This window comes from Neolamprologus brichardi, chromosome 20 (assembly GCF_056152115.1).
Source record: "Neolamprologus brichardi isolate AB-2024 chromosome 20, ASM5615211v1, whole genome shotgun sequence".
NCBI classification, from domain to species: Eukaryota; Metazoa; Chordata; class Actinopteri; order Cichliformes; family Cichlidae; genus Neolamprologus; species Neolamprologus brichardi.
Genome location: NC_142123.1, coordinates 13,684,952 through 13,711,365, shown reverse-complemented (window position 1 = coordinate 13,711,365; position 26,414 = coordinate 13,684,952). Strand labels below are relative to the sequence as shown.

Below are 26,414 nucleotides of genomic sequence, written 5' to 3'. Positions count from 1 at the left end.
TGCATTTTGATATTGTTCAACAGCTCGAGGGATAAGCTGACTAACCAGGCAGCCTCCCACAGCACTTGAAATCTCACACAAGGTAGCCTCAAGTAGACATAAGAGGAAATGCAGATTGTGGCACTTCATTATTGAATAACATATTAGCCAGCAGAGATCATTTCTGTATAAATGTTGTTTTAACAATTAATTTCATAAATTAAATGTATTTAAAAACTGACAATACACCCTAGTTAACATGAGCATTTGGGTCTATTGTATTTATCATGAACAATATATTGATCTCATTTAAGTTAAAATACTTGTTTGCATTGGAGTAAAAAAAACAACAACTCTTTTTTTACGTGAACAACAAAATCTGGCAACTCGGTGGGAGGCGACGTCGGCAAGAGCTCTATCGGTTTCGTCTCTGACAGACAGCGTGGAAAGATGGTGCTCGACTTGGACCTGTTTCGAACCGACAAAGGCGGCGACCCCGAAGTCGTCCGTGAGACTCAAAGAAAGAGGTTTAAAGATGTTACCCTGGTTGACAAGTTGGTGGCCGCAGACACAGAGTGGAGAAAATGTAAGTCACTCTGCAGCTAACGTCAACGCGGTGGCTAACGATGCTAATGTTAGCGTAGCCGTCAATGTATCTTACAACGGAGAAGAGTTCACGCCAGACTCCATTTAAAAAATGTATTTTTTTAAACTGTTACAGTTTAATTGTGGTTAACTGTTTGATCCGAAATGGGACCGAACAAGGTTTTGGACTTATTCAGGGTCCACCTGTTTATTCGGCTCATTGTAATACTAAATATAAAATCTTCAGAATAAATTTAGGGAATACTTTTGGTTGTTAGCTTCACTGTGTTGCTGCGCAAGCTAAAAGCTCACTGCACTGCAGTGGTCTGATCTCGCTTAAGAAAGTCAGTAATTTAAATGGTAAACGTGCTGGTTGGTGTGTTATATTTGCGCCGTATTGATTAGTGAATAGATGTTGTACACTGTTTCTTAAGCAATTCATTGAAGTTTGTCTGTCATTTTATTTAGTATAACCAGATGTGAATAGCACGCTAATCTTAGCGCAGCTAGCATAATTCAGCAAATCTAGAAAAGCCATTGTGGTTGTTATTTAAGTACCTAGTTATTTAAGACCAAACTTTCACAAGACGAGTCACTAGTTAACCCCCTGTTCCCATTATTCCGTTGATTTAGCTTAATGGGAAACGCTGGCTAACGCCGGGTTAGCTAAACGATGCCGGGTAGTCAATCTGATGCAATCCCAGCCAGCAACATGTCAGGTCAACCTCGCCCTGTAGTGTGACTACTGAGATAGTCAACATGATCCAGTTTCAATAATTTCTTCTGTACATTATTACAGGTATGAAAGTTGCCAAGACAGTGTTATGTTTATATTATAATTTTGGGCTGTTTAATACTTAGTTACTGTAAATCATGTCACCAGGTTATTAGACCAGCTGCTGTGGCACACACACAATCTCATAATGCACTGAGTCACTGATTTTTATCCCCTGACAGGCCGCTTCACTGCAGACAACCTGAACAAAGCAAAGAACCTTTGCAGCAAAAGCATCGGGGAAAAAATGAAGGTATTTCAACATAACACTAAATGGGGACTGTTGAGCATTGTATTTGTTTTCCAGTCCCTTCAGAAATAAACAAGGTTTAGCGTTGTCTGTCTTTAACCCTCTGCTTTGTTGCTCATGCAGAAGAAGGAACCAGTTGGAGAGGATGAGGCTGTTCCTGAAGAAGCGCAGAACCTGGAGTCTCTTACGGCTGAAGTTCTGTCGGTATGACTGACTGCACTCGTTTCTGTCTACACAGCATAACTGTTTGTAAGCTGGCAAACAGATCTAACAAGCTTGTTTGCATTTTTTGTCCTGTGCCAGGCCCTGACAGTAACCCAGATTAAAAAGGTGCGTTTGTTGGTGGATGAAGCGATAGAGAAGACGGACAGTGAGAGAGTAAAGCTGGAGGCGGAACGTTTCGAGCACCTGAGAGAGATCGGCAACCTTTTGCACCCCTCTGTACCCATCAGCAATGATGAGGTGTGTGGTTTGGTTTGAGGGGGGTTAATACTAGAGCCCAACATTGATCTTGAATGTCTGAAAAGAAGACCGCTAGACTCTTTTTTTTTTTTTTTTTTGGTTTGGTCATCAATAGTACTACATGGTCAGTGCTAGAAGCAGCTTTTTCTTTGTAAATAACATCCACATGTCTGTAATGAATGTGGTTATTGATTTATCATCCATTATATGGACACAGCCCACGCACAGATCAAAACACCATCATATCATGATGATTTTTCTGTCCTAATTTTCCTGCCTTGTTCATTTACCACATCCATAGCAAGGGAAATAGAGCCACCATGAGGGGTCCTGTAAGCCAGCAGTGAGCTGGTGTTGTACACTGAAAAGTTGCAGGCAGGGGAAGAACAGTATAATCATTTATTTAGCTAACCCTTCCTGTTATCAGCTGCACCTTCTAATGCCGATCACCCATAAAGTGAAAAGTAAAACTTGATGACACAAGTGGATCACCAGCAAATAGCGTGGGGTGTCTCGCTGTCAAGTCCTGATAATTGTAACTGACTGCACGAGGGTTACAGTTAGAAATCCAACTCTGTGTGTATTTTGGGTCTTGATTTAATGTATTGTGCTGTGGGGAGTATTTGCTGGCTTAATCTGGGTCCACGTCACCCAAAAGTGAAAGGTCACTCACCATTCGTGTGAAAGTTATTCATATGCTATAGTCTTCCCAGTTAAACAGTGCTCTCCTCACAAACAACATAAAACACTGATATAATTCCATTCGTTTTTCAGAGTTCCAGAGGTTTGGAGAGTGTGGCTTTCAGGCAATTCTGGCAGCATATACAGCTTTAACACCTCATTAAAACCTTCAAATAAATTTTATTGAGCTTTTTGTGAATCTGAAAATAAAAACACATGTTTTCCTTATTAGTAATTCACAGAATCTGGTAGTATAATAAATGTCTTGTCAGTTCAAGATTTTCTGATCATACAATCAAATTGTTTATTGTTTGCTGTCAGGATGCAGACAATAAGGTGGAGCGTACCTGGGGTGACTGCACTGCCCAGAAGAAGTACTCCCATGTTGACCTGGTGGTCATGATCGATGGTTTTGATGGCGAGAGGGGAGCAGTTGTAGCTGGCAGCAGAGGTTATTTTCTCAAGGTACGTTTTCATATGAAGAAAAGTAGAGAAACAAAGTAACACATAGTAGCATGACCAGGTTTCCCTTTCCTCTTCCTTTCCTTTACTGACCAGCTGTTTATCTCCTCTCTGCTGTGTTCAGGGTCCCCTGGTGTTCCTGGAGCAGGCTCTGATCAATTTTGCCTTAAGGATCCTCTACAGCAAGAACTACACCATGCTCTACACACCTTTCTTCATGAGGAAGGAGGTCATGCAGGAAGTCGCCCAGCTCAGCCAGTTTGATGAAGAGCTTTACAAGGTATGGAGGCTGTCTCTGAATTGGAGCATGCAGTATACTTGTTCCAAAGTGGTAAAAATATAAAACGTGTGCATTAGAGATGCAGAAGTTGCATTTTTGTAGATATACTTTTGTAGGAAGTTATTAGATTTACAGTCACAACCGTGTCAAACTGGTATCCTGATGATGATGACAGCGAGTTGAGTGGACTTGGGCAGCCTGCCTGCTCTAAATCCAGTAGAAGATAATTGGAGTGTGGCAGAAAAGAAGATTGGCAACCAACAAATATGTCTATACATGGATTTAGGTTCCCTCTTCAACCTCTCTACATGTTTCTGTCAGGTCATTGGAAAGGGAAGTGAGAAATCAGATGACAGTTCCATAGATGAGAAATACCTCATCGCCACCTCAGAGCAGCCCATCGCTGCCTTCCTGAGGGAAGAATGGCTCAAACCAGAGGACCTGCCCATCCGCTACGCCGGCTTCTCCACCTGCTTCAGACAGGAAGTGGGTTCCCATGGCCGAGACACCCGTGGGATCTTCAGAGTGCACCAGTTTGAGAAGGTCAGTTTTGTTGAAATTGTGATTTTTGTATAATTAAATTTTTTAATTTATTTTTTATTCAAAAACAATATGTCACATTAACACTAATATAGTTTCAAAATCATTAATAACAAAAGTACTTTTTGTTTTTAATTTTAAACATTGTTTCTTTTACGTCTGCTTGTAGATTGAGCAGTTTGTCTATGCCTCACCGCATGACGGCAAATCATGGGAGATGTTCGATGAGATGATAGGAACAGCAGAAGAGTTCTACCAGTCACTAGGAATTCCTTATCGTATCGTCAACATTGTCTCTGGTAGGTCAAGTACACGCACTCTCACTCCTCATACCACACTGAGCATTTGTAGTTGCTAGACACACACAGACAACACAATACAAGGAATAAATATTTAATTCAGGTCTTTTTATTTTTTAGGGATATTTTTTCTTCTCCATCATTAACTTAGATCTTATATTTTGTAGATGATCTCGCATTGTGAATATCACAGAATCACTGTATTGCAACACAGTAATATTATACCATGAGACTGTGATTAACACTACAGCTAACCATACCACAATTACAAGTGAAAACTTTAAATATATTATAAATATTACATATCCAAGTGTTTTGGTAGGAAAGAAGAAACAACTGTTGGGCCATCCTGTGTACTACATATTACCGATTTCTTATATCCACACACGAACATTCAGTCTCACCCTAAAGTGAGACGGAATAAATATCAGACTTGAATGTGGCCCATACTTGAAGGTACAGCATCAAGTCTGTTTGTGTTGGAAACTAAAAGAAATCCAACACAAACAGACAGTTTTTTTTTTTTTTTAAATTGTGCATCAAGAAGAAAAGAGAGATGCATGGACTGACCTTCACCAAACCAATGATCATGCATGTTTGTACATAAATACCATCCCTCAGTTGGACAGTCATTCATGACTTGAACTATCCACTTCAGTAATTACTTTCAGCACAGTGGACAGACACTGAAAAATGAATGATTGTTTTGCAGATGTAGGCCTACAAAATCTAGAACGCATTACAAACAGGATAAATGTGTTCATCATTTAGCCAATAATTAGATTTTTACACTATCTGAACTATCAGTCCAGTATAACTCTGTATAACATCCACTAGGGGTGAATTGTTTGAAGCAGCATGAACAGAGTTGAGTTAAACATGCACGGCAGACAGTTCAAGATGACACAACCAGGCTGCGTCTGGGTCACCGGCACTTGTATGTGGAAAAATGAAGACGGTATGAAAATGCTTTATGAATTTCTTTGTGGTTTATCTGATGGAACTGAAACTAGGGCTGCTTAATTAATCGGATTTTAATCACAATTACGATCTGGGCTTTCAACGATCATTAAAAATGACTGAGCCGATTATTAGCCCCTCCCTCGTGCTTTACTCTCGCGCTGCTCCGTGTGGCAAATCGAGCGCACCTCTCTGCATTTCGAACACGTGTCACAACAATTAAGAGCAGCGGTCCCCAACCTTTTTTGTGCCACGGACAGGTTTATGCCCGACAATATTTTCATGGACCGGCCTTTAAGGTGTCGCGGATAAATACAACAAAATAAAACTAGTACCGGTACCAAAAAAAAGAAAATTTATTCATAAAACACGTGAAAAGACCAAGGAAAACCGAGTAAACGATAAAAACGATAACAAAATAACGCTGAAAACCGATAAAAACCCTGAAAACTATACATTTCACACCTGAGCCTCAACTCTCGCGGCCTGGTACCAAACGACTCACGGACCGGTACCGGTCCGAGGCCCGGGGGTTGGGGACCGCTGATTAAGAGGACCCGAGGGAAGCTCGGAAAGCTAAGCAGAAGTTATTTGGAGAGGAGAGTGACTGCTGTTGGTTGAAATGAGAGGTAAAAAAAACTTCAGTGGTGTGGAAACATTATGGGTTCGCGGAGTCAGACGTGGATCAAGTAGACATAGTGTGTAAACTCTGCTACAGTGTCATAGCTGCACCACAGAGCAACACTGCAAAGTTCACTAAACATAGATGTTTACATTTTTCATTTATTTTTTATATTGCAAACATTTGCACTGTTTTCAGTATTTGCACACTATTTTATATTATTTTTTGACAATCTTTAAAGTCATTATTCAATACATTGTTATTGTTAAATAAATATCGTCAAATAATCGAGATCTCAATTTCAGTGAAAATCATCGTGATTATCATTTTTGCCATAATCGAGCAGCCCTAACTGAAACATTACAAACTAAATTCCTTCTGTAGATAAATTAGATAAACGTAATATCCAGCACTACCTGCTAGGCATTCACCTAACTGTGCTTTAAACAAGTAGAAAGAGTTTTAGATGATTTCTTTATAACTCAACCATGACATAAACTAACTGCTCTCTCCTTCATGTGTACTGTAGGTGCCCTGAACCATGCAGCCAGTAAGAAGCTGGATCTGGAGGCCTGGTTCCCCGGCTCAGGGGCCTTCAGAGAGCTGGTCTCCTGCTCAAACTGCACAGACTACCAGGCCAGGCGGCTGCGCATCCGCTACGGACAGACCAAAAAAATGATGGACAAGGTGAGTGCTCAGTTCCAACACAGCGTACAAGAACTAATGCAGTTTGTGTGTCTTGTCTGCTATTTTGTAAGGGATCAAAGATAAAGCGAATTACTTGGAAGCAGAAAAATCTTAACTTGCTTCCCCCCTGCACATGCGTTTCACTTTTCTGTAGCCACACTCTAAATTCATATCTCTCGTTGTCTTTGTGTTTTGTAGGCGGAGTTTGTGCACATGTTGAATGCAACCATGTGCGCCACCACACGTGTGATGTGCGCCATCCTAGAGAACTACCAAACTGAAGAAGGAATCATTGTTCCAGAGAAGCTCAGGGAGTTCATGCCTCCTGGTAAGCTGTGCTGGCTTTCTTGCCTGCTTACTGCACCTAGAGACTTTTGATGTTAATGCACACTATCATCCCAACTGCGTTTGTCTCCATATAATACTTAGCATTTGGAACAAATTTCAAATGCTTAGCAGCTTTCTTAGAGGAAATAAAATTGACATTTTTGGAAGTGCTGTCCTGCTGAGAGGTACATGTTAACATCCATACCCGTCAATCGTATGTGTATCCAACACTTGATCTCAGGGACTGACTGCTACCTTGCCTCTGATTGTTTATATTAGAGATGGTTAGTTTAAAGGCTCAAGGCTTCCCCCTGCTGGCCATTAAAAAAAAAAATTAAGTTTAACCCTCATAATGTCCTCCCGATTTCCATACACCTGGGGTGATCAGGGGTCAAAAATGTCCCCGCTTCATTTGAGTGTTTTTTAAAGTATAAAGTATAAATTGTCAATCAATTCAGTGTTACACCTTAGTTTTACTTAAGACCAACATATTAACACAAAATTTACCCAACATTTTACATTTTAGGGCCACCACACCTTGTTTACAAAAAATACACCCTGTTTTTAAGCGAAAATAAAACAAGAAAATTAAATATTTAATTGTTTAGATAATTTTGACTATCTGACTAACTACAGAGTGCTGTATGTTTAACTTTAGTGAAAAAAATTTTTTTGAACCATTTAAATTTTTTAAATGGCAGCACATAATCACACCTGTGGTCCTCAGGGGTCAAAAATGTCCCCACTTCATTTGACTGTTTTTTAAAGTATAAAGTATAAATTGTCAATCAGTTCAGTGTTACATCTAAGTTTTATTTAAGACCAACACATTAACACAACATTTACCCAACATTTTACATTTTAGGGCCACCAGACCTTGTTTACATAAAGTACACTGTGTTTTCGAGTGGAAATAAAACAAGAAAATGAAATATTTAATTGTTTAGATAATTTTGACTATTTGTCTAACTAAAGAATGCTGTATGTTGAACTTTAGTGAGAATTTTTTTTTTGAACCATTTAAATTTTTTAAATGGCAGCACATAATCACACCTGTGGTCCTCAGGGGTCAAAAATGTCCCCACTTCATTTGACTGTTTTTTAAAATATAAAGTATAAATTGTCAATTAATTCAGTGTTACACCTTAGTTTTACTTAAGACCAACACATTAACACAAAATTTACCGAACATTTTACATTTTAGGGCCACCACACCTTGTTTACAAAAAATACACTGTGTTTTTGAGCAAAAACAAATTGAGAAAATTAAATATTTAATTGTTTAGATAATTTTGACTATCTGACTAACTACAGAGTGCTGTATGTTTAACTTTAGTGAGAATTTTTTTTTTGAACCATTTAAATTTTTTAAATGGCAGCACATAATCACACCTGTGGTCCTCAGGGGTCAAAAATGTCCCCACTTCATTTGATTGTTTTTTCAAGTATAAAGTATAAATTGTCAATCAAGTCAGTGTTACATCTTAGTTTTACTTAAGACCAACATATTAACACAAAATTTACCCAACATTTTACATTTTAGGGCCACCAGACCTTGTTTACATAAAGTACACTGTGTTTTTGAGCAAAAACAAATTGAGAAAATAAAATATTTAAATGTTCAAATTATTTTGACTATCTGACTAACTACAGAGTGCTGTATGTTGAACTTTAGTGAGAAAGTTTTTTTTGAAGCATTTATAAATTTTATATGGCAGCACATAATCACACCTGTGGTCCTCAGGGGTCAAAAATGTCCCCATCTGGTTTGATTGATACTTAATTAATATGAAGTGGATTTTTCCCCACTTTTAATTAAAACTTAATTCAAACATTTTTTAAATTTTTTTTTATTCCATTTCAAATTTAAGTCTGATAAAAACCTCATAAAAATTAATTTTTTCTTTGTTTTTGGGTAAAAAATAAATTAAATCATCAGTTATTGTGATTATCGTTTCACAACCAGAGTCGGTCGCTTTAACAGATGATCACAGACGGGTTTATGTCAAAGTTAATTTAGAAAGCTGTTTTTAAACTACTTCAAGTTTTTTACTGGCAGCAAATAATCACATCTGTTGTCCTCTGGGCTCAAAAATGACCCCGTTTGCTTTGACTGTCTATAAAGCAAGAAGTATAAAATATCATCATCTCTGTGTTTCAAGGTTATTCAACTTTATTCCAACTCGTTACCTGACAGTTTTCTATATTTTGGCATGATAGGACACCAGGGCATGAGTCTGAGTGAACACATGAGAGCCTGAAGCAAGAACAAAGGTGTGTCCATATTTGACCCAAGTGCAGGAGGAAGCTCAGATTTATTCCTCTGCACTGGTCCCATCAGGAGGAAGCTCAGGTTTATTCCTCTGCACTGGTCCCATCAGGAGGAAGCTCAGGTTTATTCCTCTGCACTGGTCCCATCATGGACAGCTTTCTTTCTGCAGTTGCAGGCCAAGGGTCATATACAGTAAACAAGTTGTTACAGGTGATTGTTTTCTTTTGGAAACCTGCAATGTTGGGGACAACTGGCGTGTCCTGACTGCAGGAGACGGTTTGCCATCGTACACTAGCATGTTCCATGTACAGCTGGACCTGCATCACATGCTGCCCATGTTTTTATCTCATCCCTGGTTTACTTGGATGTTCTGTTGACAGAGTCCTCTGAAGGGGACTTGGTGCTCATACAGTCACATCAGTACCAGGATCTGACATCACAGCAGGAGACACGCCCACTTGCTCCATACACCTCAAATGGGAGCACGTTTGTGTCATGAACGATGATCATCTATTGTGTCTTTATCAAGAAATTATATCCTTTTTGTGCTTCTATGATTAATCTTGTGTCACCTTTAAAACTTCTCTACCAGACTCAGGATGTCATGAACTGGCCGTAGCGACTCTACTGGATGCACGGCAGTAAGAATCAACACACCCACATACGCCTACAGCTGCATTCGGTCCATTTTTCTTCCTCTCGTTGTCCCTCCTTGTTCGTCATTGAGTTGGCTGCAGAGCAGGTCATCTGCTAATTGGATGGTTGGTGGTTCAATCTCTGTGTGCTCTAGTCTGGAGTTCTTACCAAGGTGTCCTTGGGCAAGTTACTGAACCCCAACTTGGTCTCTGATGCATCCATTGGCATGTGAACGTTAAAAAGCATAAAACAAGCAGAATACACTGTGTGTAATGCTTTCAGTACTCGAGTAGAAAAGTAACTGAAGGAGTATGGGACCTGGCACATGTGCTTGGACTGTGGTAGATTGTCTTTCTCTGAGGCCCATGAGAGAGTCATGCATCGTCTGTCACTGGGAAGATAGAAGACCAGATCAATGTTTCCTCACATTACTGTAAATACTCCTCTGTCTCAGCTGACTCCTCTTTCCTGCTTGATTCTTTGTCTTCATCATAATTGAAATGAAAGATGTGCAGTCCTCTGACACATCTTCTATTTCATTTTCACATCCTGAAAATTCAAGAAACTTCAAGAAGCCCAGTCACTTTCTTTCCAAGCTCCTCAGACTACCATGCCCTGGAGGCCTGAGAACCTACTTGAAAATAGTTCAGATTCTTCATCACTTTCCTTCACTTCATAGCCTTCTTCCACTTCTGCAGGTGGGTGATGTGCTTTTTCAGAGAAAGGGTAGCATGTGCTCTAAATATTAGCTATATTTTCATTATCTTCTAACCCTGGATCTTCCTGAACATTGATTCTCCGTCCTCATTATACTAGAGGACAATATGTGCTTTGTCCTGCTGGTCATTGCTTTGCACAACATGGTAAAAAAAAGTATGCTCATCAAAGTATGCAAATCTCTAGTGCAGTGGAGGCCTGTGAGCTACTTTCTGTGTATGTATTATTGTAGGGTCGACCTTACAATACCAAGCACTTTGATGCGACTGTTGTTTTGATTCGGCGCTGTATAAATAAACTTTCATTGAATATAGAGCACCTGCCTCCTCATTGTGCTGCCTGTTGTTGTTGTTGTTGTGGTTGTTATGACCTTTGCTTGACCCCACACATCAGTGATCCAAGATCAAAGATGTTTGAAAGCAGTATGTTGTGAAAATACGGCTCTTTGCAACACTTTGTACTTTGGGGTCATTTTTGACCCCTGAGGACAGCTGGTGTTATAAAATCCAATAAAAACCCCATAAATAAATCAAATTACTTAAAACTTATTCCAATCATGCATAGTATAGTAATGAATAACTTCTGTTATTTTCAGACCATTTAATGAATAAAAAACACATTTTTGATAGCAAAAGATTTCTTTAGAGGACAAAAATGACCCGTGGACAGCACAAGGGTTAAGAAACGTGACCACAGACTTCACTTCTCATACCCAGAAGCTGCATCCATGCTTTATATATTAATTATTAATTATTATTATTATTATTATTTATATTATTTACTTTATATGTAGTCTGTGCGTCATTAACATGACGGTAAGATGGTTGGAAAAACAAGGGAAAATATGTTTTTAAGACAAGAAATAGTCATGTAAAATATTGAATATATTAAATGTTTGTTTTTGTTGTTTTTCCCATCTTCAGGTTTGACAGAGATCATTAAGTTTGTCAAGCCAGCTCCCATTGATCAGGAAATGTCCAAGAAATCAAAGAAACAGCAGGAAGGAGGGAAGAAGAAGAAGCAGGGAGGAGGCGGCGGAGACCAGAACCTGCCCGATGCCATAGAGAACATGTCCGTGAACGATTCGTAGACCCCGGCACACAGCAGCAGTGTCGCCTCACCAGCCTCACAGATGCACACTAATAGAACAGAGTGTTGCTTGAATTGTAATGATCAGGGATTAGTTTGTCATGTCTCACAAACTAAACCTGAAATTGGCACTTAACGGTAATGTGAACACTCGGCTCTGTTCCATCTGTGTCTGTCTGAATGGGTGGTGTTATGTCATCTCATCATTCACATAAAGCTTGCCACAAAAAGGGATCCTTTAGTCAGCCATCCCCAGGTCACTTCACGCCTCTGTCACTGTATGAACTCATCAGCAACACGAAGCCTAAAACCAACAGATAAAGCACAGCTGCCGACACCTCATGGAGCGTGTCGGCAGCTGTGCTGAGAGTCAGGCTTCTTTTCTGACTATTTCTGTCATTGATTTGATACAAGCAGTCTTTTGGGAATATGTTATAAAAAGTATGTTTGCAGGATGTCGGGCATTGTTCGTAATGTGTTCAAAAACTGTCTGAACTCACCGTTTGTTGACTGTGAGAAGTAAATGGTTGGGTATTTTAACTGTCTGGTGTAGGCTTCTCTTTGCTTTGTCTGACCACAATCATCATTTTCATCCACTGTTTAACACGATGCTCTTCTCCACCTCGAGACGTTGATGTTTCCTGTATGTACTTGCTAAGATAAATATATATAATTGCGCATTGATGAAGTGGCACGCACTGTAAACAATAAATACAGTTGATATGGAAGTTCTTGTGTTTGTTTGTTTTTAAGTATATGCACAAAGCAGACTAGATCAGTGGTGATGGTAATGTGACTAACCACACAGCAAGCCAGGCTGTTTATTAACCAATTACATTCAAAATGCTTTAATAGGCACCAAGTTCACAAAGTGGAGAGATCTGGTTTAGGAAGTCAAATTAGATGGTGTGTCAAAAGGTTCAGGGTTTTCCTTTAATTTGTCACCAGTCTGGATTTTCTAATACTGCAGAGGTGTTAGGGTATGTACTACCACATGCCGCATCCCCAGTTTCACTCTCAGCCAGCGGCACCTTTGTTACCTGTGTTTACTCGTTTACTGTCTGTTTCTACAGCAACTATTCAATTACATCCCAAAAATAAAATATCTTGAAGAAAAAGCTTAGCTAAACAAAGAGAAGAGTCAGTCTATCTCTACTTTAGAACAGTCCACACATATGTATGTATTTATATTTATTATTTAATTCTTTTTGTCATGATCTTCGTGTCACGAAAGCTTTTAAACACAATAAAACATCTTGCTTAGATGTCCGGCTGGCTGGTTATCAGATAGATGTGCAATAAGCAATAAGGAAGACAAATCAGTTATTCATTAACTCTGACAGACTTTACACTCCCCTGCAGTTGGAAGCCAATTCACTCCGTTTGCGGTATATTTACAAAAGGTAAGAAGAAATCTACAGCACTTCTTTTCTTTATATAGTTGATTAGATAATTTGTATAATATATATTTATTTAAATCTAATTTATGTCTGTCTTAGACAGTTCCAGGCTTTAGTTTGGTACGAGTGTTGAGATGAATGACATGGAAGACGACGTTGAGATCTCCTTTCCAGTAAAGGTAAATGCTGATCTTTAACAGCCACAGTTTTGTTGCAGAGTGTTGAAAAATATTCTCAGCTCTGAGATTACTTATTTTTTATTCAACTTTATTTGTATACTTGATAGGTAGCAACCAAATAAAACATACTGTGTAAAGTAAAATGCTAAGTAAAGTTCTTATTATTACTATTATTAAAAAACCCCCAAAAACAACACTTTCCACTTGTTTCTGTAAACTGTAGTTTCTCGGTCGAGTAGAGGTGGTCCGCCCCGATGGAATACAGATCCTGGACGAAGCCGCTCAGAACCTCAAGGTGAGCCACCGACATATTTAATACATTTACAATGTTACTTTTAGTCGTGCTGGTGTCATAGATCATGCATTCATGTAGTCAGCGACCATCCGGTCCACACTGACATCATGAAGTGTTGAAAAGAGCGCCCAACACCTCTGCCACGCCACATATGAGAAACTGTTCTTGAAATCTTTTACACTGCTCTGTGGATGTTTTGCACAACTTTGAGATAACTTTTCACAACTTTGTAGTTGTTTTGTGTCTCTTTGTGGTTATTCTTCCGTGTGTGGTTGGTTTGTACCCCTTTGATGTCCCATTTTAGCCTTTTTATGGTTGCTGTGTATTTATTTGTGGTGCCCTGTGCCTCTTTGTTGCTTTGCATCTCTGTGATTATTTTGTGTGAGCGGTTGTCTTGTTCCTCTTTGTACTTGTTTTGCTCACTTTTATGATTTGTTCTCTGTGTTTGTGGTTGTTTTGTATCCCTATTTTGTTATGTCCTGTCTCTTTATACTCATATCAAGTCTCATAAACCCTTTTATTGCTCATAATAATAGAGCAGCGTCAACGTATCCAGTGCATTGGGTCATGACCAAATATGTAAATACCACCAGCCTCTGCTCCACCTAATTGGGCAGCTGGTAAGTGCTAGCTTGCAGACATGCATATATTGGTTTAATTATGCTTGAGCTATTAGAGCCACCGCTTCAGCTCCTACAGGGCTGCTAACATGGCTGCAGACTCTCATTATTGTCTATAATGTATCCCTTTAAAATAGTCTTGTATTCTAGTAGGGAACGGCCAACTTTGTGTGCATCTGCAGGATTATTTTTACTGTTTAAATGAAACAACTTTGTGTGTTTTTGTCATTCCTAGACTTCAGATGAATTCTCCTCTGAGAAAGCTGCAAAGAAGAGCAAAGTCCATCTCTTCCTGTCTCTGAGTGGGATAGACATTTTGGAAAACAAAACCAAGGTGTGTGACAAAAGTGTCCTAATTACAAAACTGCTCATTCCCATGATGTATTCAGCTTTCATGATGTTTTAAAATGTTAATTCTCATCATCTTCCCTTCCCTCAGTTCCTATTGTACTCGTGCAACCTCTCTACTATTTCCTTCTGTGCTGTCCATCCTTCTTCACCCAAAGTTTTTGGGTTTGTGGCCAAGCACCCTGCAGCGGATACGTACCACTGTTATCTCTTTCAGAGCGCAAAGTTTGTGAGTATTCCCAAGGCTGAAACTAAAGACCAACTTTGAAGTCTGGTGTTGGTAGAGCAGAAGACTACAAATCCACAGCTAAATGACATATTCTGGTTTCTAGTGTCCCAGATGTGATTTTTTCTGAATTACTTTTCAGTCTCACGTGCTGGTCTCAGTTATTGGGGACGCCTTTCGGGTTTCAAAGAAGGAGGAGACACCCAGAGTAGGACGAGACATAAAAGTGGAGGCACTCCAACATAAGGTCAGTCCTGAGTTGTCATGGCTGTTTTTTTTTCTATTTCTGTTAAAGAACTTACAGAGCTTATGAAATTAAATATTTCCAATGTTCACGAAAGCTTTAAATGAGTCTCTCAATCTTTTTAATACTTCTTTTTCAGAATAAAATGCTGCAAAGAGAGAATGATAAGCTGAAGAGGAGGCTTGCAGGAGAAACTGATGACTGATGATTGCATACAATGTTGCTGTTGTGGGTACATATAAATACACAACGAGCGTGAGCGACTGCTTCCTTTTAAATTTTACATGATGCTAAAATAAATATGTCTGTAATTTTCTTTTCAGCGTCGAATCCATTTTAGCTGCTTTACCCAAATCCTTCTACTAGATGGCAGCAGCGAGTTGTCATTCTCACTGTTTGGCAAGTCTCTGGATGCGTTCAAGTGTTTTAAAAAGATAAGAAATATTGCACTTAATTGTTTCACTTACAGTTAAAAATAAAAAACAAACATACAAACAAATGCTTTAACATCACTCAGAACACTTTGAAATGTTTGATGAAGTCTGTAATTTTAAAGAGCTGTCTTGTAAGAAATAAAAATGTATTTCATTTAAACGGCCATTTGTAGTGTAGATGTTTCTAACTGTGCTGTGTGTCAATAATAGATTAATTAATGTTATAATGCTTGACTTGTAAAACACGACATAACTGAATTGAAAATTGAAAATTCGTTTCATTACCATTGGTAGCAGTAGCATTTGTTATGCATTTGCTGTGTATTGGATCGGACACTTGAAGGCAACAATATGTAAACTTTATTGAGAAAGTAACGGGGAGCGGCGGGAGCCCGAGGCTGTTTTGTTGGAAGATGTGACTTTATGCTAACGACAGCTAGTTTTGTCTAAAGGGTATTTAAAGTTTACTCAGTCATGCTTACGGACGTCTCCCATAACTCACCACAGGTGCTAACCGAGAAATTGTGCGTTAGCAGATTAGCTAGCCGAGAGACGTCACTCTGTGGCACGGCGTAAACTTTGCGAGTTCAGCGACATTTGGTGTGTTTTCGTTTAGCCGAACACAATTATCTGTAAATCACCGAGTCTTCACTTTTTTGGGGGGCTCCTTATTATCCACCTCCGAACGGGAGACTCTGGCTCTGCTGTCTTTACCACCCACAAACACCCGCCATGGGGACGCGGTGGTCTCGTAGCGGCAGCAGCCAGTCTCTCCTCACGGAGGAGCAGAGGGTAACGCGGTACACTGAACGCAGAGACTCCGATAATGACTCTTTGGATGGACTAGTCCGGCGCGAGGACATAGCCCAGTTCCCGTACGTGGAGTTCACCGGCAGAGACAGCGTAACTTGTCCGACCTGCCAAGGCACTGGACGCATACCTTCAGGTGAGTAGAAAGAGTTGATAAATCAGTAAGCTTTAGTGTCGGACAGTCAGTCTGTGTTGATATGAGCACAGTTTCTGCTCATTTAACGCCAGAGATAAGGCGCAGAATTCCTAAAAGGTGTTTTCAAGTGTTTGGCATGGGAAAAAAACATGGTCAACATTTTAAGTGTCGTAAAAGGCTTGTTGGTCTCTAATCTGTGACGCTTAAATGTCTAAGTTTGACCAAGAAGGACTGGATTGATTATAACGTAGGTACAGTAAAGCAGAGCCATAAAGATAAAACAAATAATTTCTTTATTTTACTTGTAACCCCTTCATAAATCCTGTTGACTACAGTCTAGTTACTAATATAAGAAAATCTATTAGACATAAAAGACGCAGATATCAGCCAGCGTGGTCAGTGTTGGCTCATACTGACATTTAGCTAAAGTTGTGCTGGTAATTCTGAACGAGACACATTGAGTTTGTTTTGCAAGGTTTCTGAAGCTCTGTGAACAAATGGAAAAATCAAGAAATGACTAGATTGTCCAGAAAACCGATCTGCACTTATCCACTAAGAAAGCACTTAAAGTAGAGTTTATGACCCACCGTGCATAACGCAGAACTTTGACCTCACACGAGGCCATGTGACACCAGCAATATGAACGATGAAATGAAACGTGGGTGCAAACACTAGTTTAGAAGATGCTGAAAATGTACATTGTACAGATATGAAGGGGCACAGCTGTACAATTATGAGCCTGTCAGACATCAGAGAGGCCAGGGGGTGATGTCGGCATTTAAGTGCCATTTATTGAGTTTTTGTTTTCTCTCACCATCCCTGATCCTCCCGTATGGAAAAACTGCTCCAGAAGGTGAAAGTGAAAGAGCTGCATTCACAGAAACAACCGCATGAGTTGTTGTAATCACGCATTCCTGACTTCTAAATTCCAAATCTGGAATATCTTCAGAAGCTAATCACCTTGTCCATCACAGAGGCAGGAGTCCCATTGTTTGCTTGGCTAATGTCTGAGGATGATGGTCTATGAGATGTACCTCATCCTCTGGTACCTTTTTGTCCATAGTACTCCCAGAGCAGATTAATTTAAGTAATGACATACAGCTATGTGTGGTTCCCTGTGCTCATACAGTATAGCAACATAAAATAACTTGGTACTATGCTGTATGTTTTATACAATTTTGTGTCTCACCTAATAAAATGTGTTAGAGTAATGATTAGATTCATGAAGAGCTGCACCAGTGAATCTGTTAAACAGAAGCTATTATTATATTTTAAGTTGGGGGTTCGTTTGCTTAGCTGTAAAAGGCTGACGGGGTATTGTCATCACCCTGCCAAGTGGACGGGCAGGCAGGATGTATGGACAAGTTTGTGAATGCAATAACGCACAAATGAGGGGAAGTAGGAGCTTCAAATTGATACCATTTGTGTTTCTACTAAGATGTCAGATGAGTTTGAATCTCAGTGACCTCAACATTAGGGTCAGAGTAAGTTTTCTGTATGTAAACAAGGTGACACAGGATTTTGAACTTGATACCACAGGTGTGTTACCTGGGAAGCGGAGGGGTAGCACTTTTAGCTGCCAGTATTTTTTGAACAGGGAACAGATGTGCTGTGTTTAATTTCTCAGTCTTTGTCGTCTTTCCAAAAAAACAGTTTTAATGGGAAATGCTAAACATCATTTTTCTTCTTGCTCTGCAGAACAAGTGAATGAACTGGTTGCACTGATCCCGTACAATGACCAAAGACTGCAACCCCAAAGAACGTGAGTAACTGCAGCGCACTGATGTGTTCCTGTGTCTGTTCCCTCTGGACGTGTGGGTCTCTCACTCTGTCTGAGGTGATGTAGGAGGTGAGTGCATTGTCTGGAGAGAACCTTCCCTCTCTGTGTCGCAGGAAGCTCTACGTGGTCCTGTCAGTTGTGCTCTGCCTGCTGGCCTCTTCGCTTGTTGCCTTCTTCCTTTTCCCACGCCCAGTGGTTGTGGTGGACGGAGGGATCCGCTCGGTGACGGTGACGTTCGACCGCAACAACACAAAGGTCCTGATGAACATGACGGTAGGTTTCATATCACAGCTTCTAATAATCTACACAAACAGCATGACAAAGCATAACTCTCAGCCTCTGCAGGCTCAGGTCTCACTTCACTAAGAACTCCTCTGTGGGATCAGCACCGATGTGTTTCCATACAAATGTGTCTGAAGTGACTAATGAGTGGAAGGACGGGTTTGCCAGATCGGTTTTAGTTTGCAAGCTAGCAACAATCCTCAGCTTCTGTTTATTCAAAAGTAACGCTCTTCTTTATCACATGTGGGTAAATACTTAGACAGTTTCATTATTTCAGTTCAACTTTGGGAAAGTACAGCCAGTTAAGCAACACAACGACCACAGTGGATTTGAAATGCTAATAGCGTGATTCAAGTGTTGAGTCTTGGCTTGAATTCAGCTGCTACAACTAAAACATCACATTAACACCTTAGGAGTCATTTTTTGTCCGTTTTCACTTCCTCAGCATTAACCAGACAAATGACTGATGAGCAGTTTCATGGCTAGAAGAGCCCTGCTTTCTTATTATTCCACAACAAGTTAATGTAAACAGTGGTCAGGAGATGAACCCGAGTGTTGAATTAGCATTTGTTTGCTGTTCAGAGGCTGATATCTCTCAGTCTGAAGTCCAAGGAGGTGTGGCAGGAAATCATGATGCTGATAGAAAACAGACTGTATCAGGAATATGACAGATGTTCTTTTAAAAAGCAAACAAAACACAATGAAGTGGTGAAACTTATTATGTTACCCTGCCTGGTTGCTTTAGAGTCTGTGGAAATAGAGGAATTGTCTAAGAAGCACTTGGTACTTTGATTGCATGTTGATTGGATCCTTTCAGATTCACTGTGGTGCTGTACAGAGGCAAAGCTTGAATAAGTGTCCAAAAACATCTGGACATTTATCTTTTCTAAATATAGACACACAAACAAGATTTTGGGGAGGTTTTTTTTTTTTAAAAACCCAAAACCTCCCCAAAAAACATCAAACGTCACAGATGACAGCTAAACACAGTTTAGTGCTTTCTCATGTTGTTTTGTAAAGAAGGCAAAAGATTCCATTCTTTTTTTTGACCTGGAGGAGCTCCACTTTATAAAACCAACTAAATATTTAGTGTGCAAAAATGACTTTGACAAGAAGGGTTTGATTTCATCTACTAAATGTGTATGCTCCCTTGTGCTGCCAAAACAGCCCTGAGCACTTGAGGCATGAACTCCATTTGACCCCTGAAGGTGTGCTGTGGTATCTGACACCAAGATGTTAGCATCAGACCCTCTAAGTCCTGTAAGCTGTAAGATGGGGCCTCCTTGTTTATCCAGCACATCCCACAGGTGCTCTATTGGAATGAGATCTGGGGAATTTGGAGGCCCAGTCAACACCCCAGGTTCATCGCTGTGCTCTTGGAATGATTCTTGAACCTCTTTTGCTTTGTGGTGCATTATCCTGCTGAAAGAGGCCAAAGCCATCAGGGAATATGGTTTCCATGAGAGGAAGCACATGATGTGCAACAATCTGTGCCCATGATTCCTGGTTCTCCACTGTTTCCTCCCTTGAACCACTTTTGATAGATACTGACCGCTGCAGACCCAGAACAGCTCACAAGAGCTGCTTTTGTTTTGGGGATGCTCTGACCGGGTCATCTAGCGATCACAGCTTGATCCCTGTTAAACTCGCTCAAATCCTTACACTTGTCATTTTTCCTGCTTCTAACTCATCAACTTTGAGGACAAAATGTTCACTTGCTCCCTAATATATCACACCCACTAACAGGTGCCACGATGAAGAGATAATCAGTGCTATTCACTCCACCTGAGAGTGGTCCTAATATTATACCTGATCAGTATACACATTTGCTTTTCTTTGTTTTTGACAGAAGAGCAAATCCTGCGCTCTTGAATACATACGAGATCTTAGAATGAATGGTTGAGGTTAATCCAGAGTCCTACTTTGCTATGTGACTATCTTCATGTAAAAGTTGAGCGTGTGAGTGACAAAATGTTGTCTCCCTCATCACGATAGTGGTTCTAAACCATCTGAGGATGTGAAACAATCATCAGGTTTCATTTAAGCTGTGCACTGTGTAAGAGCTGCTTCACTAGTCTAGTTCAGATCTGCACGTTAGTGCACTGAAGCACTCTGCAGGCCACGCTTCCTTTATGAAACCGCAAAACGTGGCAACAGCATTGACATTTTTTTTAGGATTTAGTTTAGAAAACATGTTGATGTTGCTGCTTTTGCCACTTTCTGCTTGTGTAGTAAATGGACGTGGATAATAATAATAATAGCTTCTGCCATCTGAATGTCTTTTGATGAAACTTAACTAGAAGTGTCAAAAACAGGCTGTGTTGTAGGTGCTGTCTTTTTATTCCTCTGTGTGTCTTTGGTTCTTTATTTTACTCAGAGCACGCTCAACTTCAGCAACCCCAACTTCTTCTCGGTGCATGTGCAGAGCATCAGCTCCCAGGTCCTCTACATGAAGACGGTGATCGGGACTGAGCTGCTCCACAACGTCACCACAGTGCTGCCGCTCAGCGCGTGTCAGGTACAGGATTTCAGCCACTCAAAGTACAATCAATCAAGATGCTTGTCTCCTTTGCTGTTGTACACTATTTTAATGTTTCCGCTCCATCGATGCCGATACATTATCACTACTGCTGTCAGTGTTCCTTTCCATATAAGCCATATCACTGTTATGGCTATTTTTAAGCAATTTGCAAGCTCCCCTATTAGTGTTGTTGGTTTTTTGTGTGTGTGTGTGGCAACTGGTGCCAACAGCTGTGCTAATCTCCCCACAGCTGAAAATAGTAACCATAAACATGACAGAATTAATAATCAGTGGTTGTCAGGACCGCTCACTCTAACTTTATAGCAGGTAAGGTGAAGTTAACTAAGTTAGAGGGGGATACATACAAACGCCCCTGCACGCTTGTGTCAGGCTTAAAAACAAGTGGCACACTGAATATCGACAGCAGATCAGAGCACAGTAGCCGCAGCACGATTCATTCACCACACTTCTGTGGTTGTGTACAGCTACAACAGGATGCTGGATGGCAGCTTATTTAAGCATTTAATCACACAAGCCGTTTGACTGTTTTTTGGCCTTTATTTACAGTGAGATCTATAAGAACATTTCTAACTCCACCCTTGTCTTCATGGCATCGTGGCCTGGGCCTGTTCACTGTATGTTGTTGTGTGTCAGCTCGAGTGGAGCGGCTGCAGCTGCACATATCTACCTCACGCTGAAGTGCTTCTCACAGTACACGTGTTAGTAACCCAGAATTTTTCTTGTATCATGTACCAAAGCAGTCAAACTCCTTGTGCTAAAGAACTGAATGATTAAAGTCTGAAGAGACGACTGATACTATTCCTTTAACACACAGCCTGGAGGATGGCTTCAACCAGCATTTGTCACACTGGAAGTGCTGGTCACTGAATAAGCCATTTGGCACTGGCAGAGAAGATTTGGCCAGTTTTTCACACAGTCCACATACTCAGCTCTGCTGCTTAAGTACAGCGCCTGTCAAGCTCAGTGCTGTGGCTCAATGAAGCAGCAGCTCTTTAGCTAAAAGTAAACGCCAGATAAAATCACCATTTCCTCTTTTTTTTTTTTTTTTTTTTTGAGTAATGTTTGTTGTTATCTACCCAGCATTTACAGGAAATGACTGTTTTTTTATTTTGTTTTCCCCTCTTGTTTTAACAACCTTCTGTCTGCAGATCACCTCAGCTGAAGCAGTAAACAAAGCTCAAAGAGTTGCTGTGGTTGCTTCATTCTGTAGTTTCACTGCTGATAATGGCCTGAATTGTCTTCCTGTGCTGCTCTTGAAACACTTCTGTTGTTGGTGTGATGTATCGTGTCAATCTTCTGCAGGTGAACTACACTGTCAGTGTGGAGATCGGCAGTAACGCTCCGTACGTCTAGTAAGTGTCTGCGCCTGAGCTTGTAGAGGAAATTAAGCTTCTTTGCAAACCTACACATGAATTCCAGTTCAGTAATCTGAGCCTTTGTGTTTTGTTTTTTCAGTACGTTATGCACCATGTCCAGCATCAAGGTTCACAACATTCTCGTACTCATGCAGTAAGTGTCATTACCCCGACAGATATCTTTATCTTCATTTTACTTTGTTACTTCTGTCTTTTATCTTAACACTTGCAGCTGAAAAATCACTGTGATGTCTAATATGGTCATATGAAGCAGAATGTGGGGACAGCCAATCAGAATAAGTTGGTCTTAAAGGGGGAGGAGCTAAAATGGCTTGTTTCAGAGAGTGGATGATCTGATGAGCTGTGCCAAAGGCCCACATAAATAAGGATGTTTTAATGGATCAAGAATGAAGGAGAAAGAGTGCATCATGGGAAGCCCCCAGCAGGCTATGGAGGGTTCAGGGTCACCTGATCCATCAGGAACTAGATATTTAGAAAGTTTTAAGCCTATGATTGTTGATTCTGTTCATCTGGACGTAGCCTTTGTGGGAGAGACGTTTCGTCACTCATCCAAGTGACTGCTTCAGTCTCAGCTGCCTGCAGGTTTCCCCAATCTTATAAATCTTTTTCTAAACACTGCGTCTCTGTGGCTTTTAAACCCCAAAACACGCTGCGCCAAAAATGGCTGGTTTCAGTCATTGTGCAAATGTTCTGTTTATAAAATTGGGGAAACCTGCAGTCAGCTGAGACTGAAGCAGTCACTTGGATGAGTGACCAAACGTTTCTCCCACTGAAAGCGTGACGTCCAGGTGAATCAACTTTTGGAGATTTACTTACCTGGATGATTGAGCATGCATCAAGACGTTTTAAGCCTAGTCTTAAAAGTACAGAAGGCGTCTGCCTTGTGAATCAAAAATGGGAGTTGGTTTCATAGAAGAGGGACTTGAAAGAAATCTGAAATCACTGAGCTGAACCAGATTTACAGGATTTAAAATCAGGGACAGCACCTAGTGCTGTCTGCATGTAAGATGAAATGTACATTGTTTTTAGAAATGATCATTGCACACTAAACTAGGACCAAATATTGACCCCTGAGGAACACCATAAGCAATCCTTGTGCTCACCATAGTTCACGCGCCGATGGTGATTTCATCACACAGCCCAGTCCATTTATTCTCACCACAGTAAAACACGTGAGGCTACAAAATTGAGGAGTGCACAACCGATCGATATAATACCAAAACACACTGCATGCGCTAGCACATGTGATGAAACTTTTGTCGTGCCGTGCAGTTTGTCAGGGCGAGAACGGCGAGCATAATGGCCCCATAACAGTTATTAAGGGTCAGTTTGAAGCTTCCTGTCTTCAGCTCTCACTGGTTCTGTCTTGTAGCCAGTCGCTTCTGCACGAGTAGTGTAAACACAGCCTTAGATAAAAGATGCTGTTAGCATATAAACCACATTGTCAGGGTGAGGTACTTTGGGGAAACTGGGTAACCCACTGCTTTTTCTTTCTTTTCCCAAACCCTTTAATTATTGTTTTGCAGTCTAGAGAAAAGTAATTTGTGCAGGGTGCAGTTTCGTGCCCTGTGGTTCTTGATATCACACTTACAGAGCTGTGAGAAATCATTACTGTGGCAACGTGCTTTTCTTCTGTGAGCAATTAACTGGTTGAGATGTGACAGCAACATGGTGAACAGCCTGATTCTTACATCTCTGTCCTCTCCTGTTTTCAGAACCTCAGTGAAAACCTCGTACATGGTGCGAACGTCCCAGAACAGCCTGGAGGCCTATCGCTACATCGACTGCGGCTCCAACACCACGTACCAGCAGCCGGAGAATTACAAGATCCACTCCTCTGGTGACACAACGGCCCTATCCCTCCGTCACTCTCTTTTGTGAGGGGCGCAGATGTGAGACTACAAGGACTATGTTAGTGTGCACTGCAGGGTGGACTAACAGCTCGGCAGCAGGGAAATGCCTAATATCGTCTCGTTTTCTACACTTGCTAAAAAGAGCCGACATTGACCTGCTGTTATCTCGTGCTAATCCAGGATTTGGCTGTATCTCGGAAAACAAGGGCTCTGACAAGGGAATGTTGTTCTAGCCATCAACAGATAAAGGGTCTTTGATGGACTTGTGAAATGTGGAATTATGGCCTGTAATGTCAAGCTCAGCACTGTTTGTGAAATGTTCTTGCCTGACTTCCCGTCTAAGTCCAGAGAGCAGTTTTGCTGTTTCAGAGCAACACGAGTCTGAGTGGAGAACTGAATGAGTCACTAGCAGCGAGCACTCTTTGTGTTGTAAGCAGGACAAAGGTCACAGAAAGCTCTTTCTTTAAGGGAACATTCTCAGCCAGGATGCTATTCGCGTTAATTATGGCTGCAGAGCTCCCTCTCTGTGCTGCTGCTGCAATGTCATTAGAATTCAATCAAAATTCCTTAGTGTGGCTTGAATGACTGATACACTGTGATCACTACTGACTGTTGGTTTTTTTTGTTTGTTTGTTTTTGGCAGCTTGAAACTGGTGTGGATTGTAGATATTTTTAATGGTTCGATAAGTTATTGCCTGCCAAGCACATCTATAAGGAGAGAGGTATAACATCACATGTTTTCTTCCAGTGAAACTCCATTTAACTGCTTTTACTATTCCCTCAGTAGAAATCTACTCACAGAATCCTTAATACAGATCCAGTTAAGCTACAAAAAGAAGACGTCCCACCACCATACCACATGAGTGCAATTTAAAAATCAAAAACAATGCCTTTAGATAGTGAGAGCTGATTATTTGCAGTGAGACATTATTTCCAGCTGAACAGGCAGGCTCAGAGAACACTGTTATACAGTATTTAGAAAGTGGCTGTACCAATGCTAATAATTATAAAGGTAGTATATCCTGCTGTATACGGTTCCCTGTGATTCCCACCTCTTTGTGCAGAATAATCTGCAGCGTCCCAACCAAAAGACGGCCCTACAATCACAGCCAGGGTTGTGCAGGGAGTGACCGTCTGTGAGAACTGCAGTGATGTTCTGAGACGTCTGAGGGGCGTTTCATTCAAACATCTTCAACTGTAGTGCACACAGTAGATTTAAAAAGGCTGCAGGTATTTGCATCAACAAAATCTTCAGCCGCCTTAATATAAAGCTGATGTTAGGATTCGAGTTCCAGGCAGTGGAGGAGACCATAATGAGACCGGGTGGTACAACCCAGAGAGAGAAAATTTGACTGTGTTCTTTAATGGGTTAATTGGTCAAACTTTGCAATAGAATCTTGCTGTGTGAAATTAGTGTTTTGTTGAAAATTGGTCTTAACAATTAGGATATGCAGCTGCACTCAGCGTTTACCCTGCTTCTGCCAGACTGACTGTAATAGCGTCACATGCATTTCCTTCTGGTTTGCAGCTTTTCTAACTCCTTGTGTGACGGATTTCAGCACATTCTCACGCTGCCTGGAGGCTGACTGTAACTTTGCCTTTAGACCAGCTTCAGTGTGGAAGCAGTTTGATAGGAGATCAATTTTTACTTTAAAGGGACAAATGCTGTAAATTTCTGAAACATTTCTACCTATTTTGTTTGTGTGTTTTTTTTTTTTTTTGGTTTTTTTTTTTATTGCACCAATTAACCTTTTGGTTTAAGTTATCAAAAAAAAGAAAAGACATTAAAGGGATTTGTGAATTAATAAAATGAATAATGAATACCAATAATTGTTTTATTCTTGCTCACCACTTACAGTGGACAGAGTACACCACGTATGAGCTACATTGCCCAACGTATTCACTCAACCATCCAAATCAATGAATTCAGGTGTTCCGGTCCCTTTCTTGGGCACAGGTATATAAAATCAAGCAGCAAGCATGCAGACTGCTTCTACAAACACTTGTGCAGGAATGAGTCTCTCTCAGGAGCTCAGTGAATTCCAGTGTGGTACCGTGATGGGATGCCACCTGTGCAACAAGTCCAATTATGAAATTTACTCACTACTAAATATTCTACAGTCAGCTGTTAGTGGTATTATAATAAAGTGGAGGCAACTGGGAACAACAGCACCTCAGGCACAAAGTGGTAGGCCATGTAAAATGACAGCAGGGTCAGCTGATGCTGAGGCACATACTGTGCAGAGGCCACCTGCTTTCTGCAGAG

The 26,414-nt window shown here is 40.6% G+C and overlaps 3 protein-coding genes across 5 annotated transcripts; all 3 read left to right on the top strand.

The window, feature by feature from the left end:
* Window positions 1-355: 355 nt before the first annotated feature.
* sars1 (seryl-tRNA synthetase 1) lies at window positions 356-12,351 on the top strand. Its single transcript, XM_087834008.1, has 11 exons — window positions 356-565; window positions 1,522-1,592; window positions 1,713-1,793; window positions 1,893-2,051; window positions 3,054-3,197; window positions 3,319-3,474; window positions 3,796-4,017; window positions 4,184-4,313; window positions 6,425-6,582; window positions 6,781-6,910; window positions 11,458-12,351. The coding sequence occupies exons 1-11, from the start codon at window positions 430-432 to the stop codon at window positions 11,622-11,624; spliced, it is 1,554 nt and encodes a 517-aa protein (XP_087690134.1). The 5' UTR covers window positions 356-429; the 3' UTR covers window positions 11,625-12,351.
* A 615-nt stretch (window positions 12,352-12,966) lies between these two features.
* Window positions 12,967-15,485, top strand: LOC102800044 (PTB domain-containing engulfment adapter protein 1). 3 transcript variants are annotated; one of them, XM_035905742.2, is made up of 8 exons: window positions 12,967-13,026; window positions 13,123-13,202; window positions 13,426-13,497; window positions 14,353-14,451; window positions 14,557-14,694; window positions 14,834-14,938; window positions 15,075-15,167; window positions 15,259-15,485. In XM_035905742.2, exons 2-7 carry the CDS (start codon window positions 13,158-13,160, stop codon window positions 15,138-15,140), a joined length of 525 nt encoding a protein of 174 aa, XP_035761635.1. In that variant the 5' UTR covers window positions 12,967-13,026; window positions 13,123-13,157; the 3' UTR covers window positions 15,141-15,167; window positions 15,259-15,485. The 3 variants fall into 3 exon arrangements, with proteins under 3 accessions (XP_035761635.1, XP_035761634.1, XP_006785323.1); XM_035905741.2 differs by having other exon boundaries at window positions 15,075-15,485; XM_006785260.3 differs by having other exon boundaries at window positions 12,968-13,026; window positions 13,127-13,202; window positions 15,075-15,485.
* A 246-nt stretch (window positions 15,486-15,731) lies between these two features.
* On the top strand, window positions 15,732-25,871 carry LOC102781530 (transmembrane protein 106C-like). The gene is made up of 7 exons (XM_087834063.1): window positions 15,732-16,315; window positions 18,014-18,077; window positions 18,209-18,368; window positions 20,755-20,895; window positions 22,222-22,271; window positions 22,375-22,428; window positions 24,011-25,871. Exons 1-7 carry the CDS (start codon window positions 16,102-16,104, stop codon window positions 24,174-24,176), a joined length of 849 nt encoding a protein of 282 aa, XP_087690189.1. The 5' UTR covers window positions 15,732-16,101; the 3' UTR covers window positions 24,177-25,871.
* Window positions 25,872-26,414: the final 543 nt, after the last annotated feature.